Source organism: Aureococcus anophagefferens (assembly GCF_000186865.1).
Source record: "Aureococcus anophagefferens unplaced genomic scaffold AURANscaffold_20, whole genome shotgun sequence".
NCBI lineage: Eukaryota > Pelagophyceae > Pelagomonadales > Pelagomonadaceae > Aureococcus > Aureococcus anophagefferens.
In genome coordinates this window covers 524,804-527,247 of record NW_008705580.1, presented here as the reverse complement: position 1 = coordinate 527,247, position 2,444 = coordinate 524,804, and the positions used below count along the sequence as shown (strand labels likewise).

Sequence of the window (2,444 nt, the reverse complement as noted above, 5' to 3'; positions counted from 1 at the left end):
GCCCGACCATGGCGGGCCCGCTGCTCGTCTGGGAGTCCGGCGCGACGTTGTCCGTGCACGGCTTGACGGTGGCGCATTCCGCTCCCGTCCCATCCAGTGTCGGTTGGCGGCGGCGACTTCAAGTTCAGGTCGTGCGCGAGCACGCTGGTTCGGCGCCCCCTGGCATCTCTGGGTTCGGACCCGCGAGGCCGCCGACTTCCGAGGAAGGCGCACGAGCGTGCCGCGCTCCATGGAGGCGCGCTGGCTCGAGACTCTCCGCGGCGCCCGAATCGCTCGCCGCCGCGCGGCGGGCTTTCAGGGCAACCGCGTGCACGTCCGAGACCCACGGCGCCAGCCTCTGCGGCGTGGGCTACGCCGAGCCCAAGCAGACCTTCCCCGGCGACATCATCTGCCGTACCTACGCCTTCGCCGCAGACCTGGCGCGCGCTGTCCAGTCCCGCGCGCCTTGCGCGGGCCTCGACTTAAAACACCGACGCATGTGCCATCTACGGACGCACTCGTCGGTGGGGGAGAGCCGAGGGAGACGCCGCCCCCCCCGGGCCGACGGCAGGCCTTTCAGACCACGCCCTGGCCCCGCTTGAACCCCCCCTCCGCTCAGTCGAATCAACTGTGCTTAAACAGTTCATGAGCCAACTGATAGACCACTGATCGACTGGACTCTCTGAGTAGTCATGAACGGTGATTATGGTGGGCGCCAAAACACCCCCTGGCGACCCTCCCGCCGGACCCCGGCGCATCAGGGGTCCGTCCAACATGTCTTCTGGAGGACCAAAGCTGAAAAGCAGCCATCCATGCCGAAACTCGGCTGTGGACGGGCTGCCAAGCACGACGCGCGCCGCGGCTCAAACCTGGTCAACGACCCCAAGAAACGCGCATTGGGGACACCCGCGACCGCTTCGAGACCCTCTCAGACACCCCTCGAGTGCCTCAGCCGCGTAGATCGTCCTCTGGGCCCGGCGCTGACCGCCACGACCACTCGGAGCGTTCGACGCGCAACGCCGGGGCTGCCACGCGCGCGTGCGTAATCTCGGACATGAGCAATCCGCGGCACGCGGGGAATCTCATCGCGGCACTGTCCCTTCGCGATTCCCCGAGCGCCGCGGATCGATCGATGCCCCAGGACCGACATATCGCCCCTCGACGCGTCGAAATGGCCCGGATCCAGAGGCCCCGTTCGCCCCGAAATCGTGCTCGTCTCTCGAGATCGAGAGCGGCGCGTCGAAGATCGCCCGCCGGCGCGGCGCGGGCTCGAAGGCCGCCGGGGCGCCCGGCGGACCGAGCCGCCGAACGCGGCCGTCAAAGTCGGGCGCTGCCCATCGGATCGGCTTCCCAGTGCGCTGGAGCAGCTAGAGATCTTTACGGCCAGCGCGTGTCCCTGAGCCAGTGGAGAACTAGTACTAGTTCGGATATACACCTTTGTGCAGTGCATGTAAGTAAACGTCATACTCATTTCCTCATGGCTGATGGGAACTTCACGGCTGAATCTGCGGCTCAGGTGCGTCATCTTTTTCTTCATCGCAGAGAACGTTACACAGCATCAAGCCGAGCTGAACGACTACCTTCAGTCAAAGTCAATAAATCAGCTTTTTATCCAGATCGGTACTTCGAACAAATATCATGCGCGCGGGTAGAGTCAGGCATTGTAGTTGAATCATTACTAATCGAAAAGCCGGAAAATCCCATTGGTTTCATCGTCGAGTTTCTTCAGAAGAAGTGAGACTTGTTTCGAGAGAACCAAACGACATCTACGGACCTTGATGTAGGTATCCCGATCAGGCAGGAGTGGCCTCGGTCTCGGGGCTGTCACAAGCCGCGAGGGACATCGGAAATCTCAATTCAGGCGAAGCAAACGAGAAAATTTCCGGAGACGATGATGATGACGACGAGGAAGGGGAGGAGGAGGAAGAGGAGGCTTACATGGATGAGATGCCGGAGAATACAATTTTTAAAAGGGACAAGAAGCGTGTGTCGATTTGTGCTGAGGTTATCCAGGAAAATCACGACGATGTGAAGGAGTTTGATAAGACGCTTGATGAACGAATCCGCATCCTTGAAATTCTGGAGTAACTGCCCCTGGGTCATAGCGGCCGATTTGATTAATGGCATTTATTTGATTCTTAGGCAGCAAGTACTATTCCGCTACCTTGAGAAAGAACAGAAGGAGTTCATAGCGCGGGCGATGTTTGTCGTCGAGTACAAAGCTGGTGACACGATTATCTCGCAGGGCGATGATGGTGACAACTTCTACGTTATCGATCGTGGCAACGTTGAGTGTTTCAAGTGCGAGAGTGGCGTAGATGACGAGAAGCTCGTCCACACATACAGCCCCGGCGGCGCATTCGGAGAACTCGCGATCATGTATAATGCGCCGAGGGCAGCAACGTGTCGAGCAATTTCAGAATGTCGGCTCTTTGCTCTTGATCGGAAAGTGCGGGATTTTCTTT

The 2,444-nt window shown here is 59.6% G+C and overlaps 1 protein-coding gene across 1 annotated transcript in view; it reads left to right on the top strand.

Moving 5' to 3' along the window:
* Positions 1 to 671: 671 nt before the first annotated feature.
* Positions 672 to 2,444, top strand: part of AURANDRAFT_72165 (hypothetical protein) — a gene marked incomplete at both ends in the record, with an annotated part of 2,357 nt that continues 584 nt past the window's right edge. Inside the window, 5 exons of the mRNA XM_009041351.1 lie at positions 672 to 922; positions 1,121 to 1,332; positions 1,425 to 1,713; positions 1,764 to 2,063; positions 2,122 to 2,428. Of these exons, the coding sequence (XP_009039599.1) occupies positions 672 to 922; positions 1,121 to 1,332; positions 1,425 to 1,713; positions 1,764 to 2,063; positions 2,122 to 2,428 (1,359 nt within the window). The remainder of the gene's footprint in view (positions 923 to 1,120; positions 1,333 to 1,424; positions 1,714 to 1,763; positions 2,064 to 2,121; positions 2,429 to 2,444) is intronic.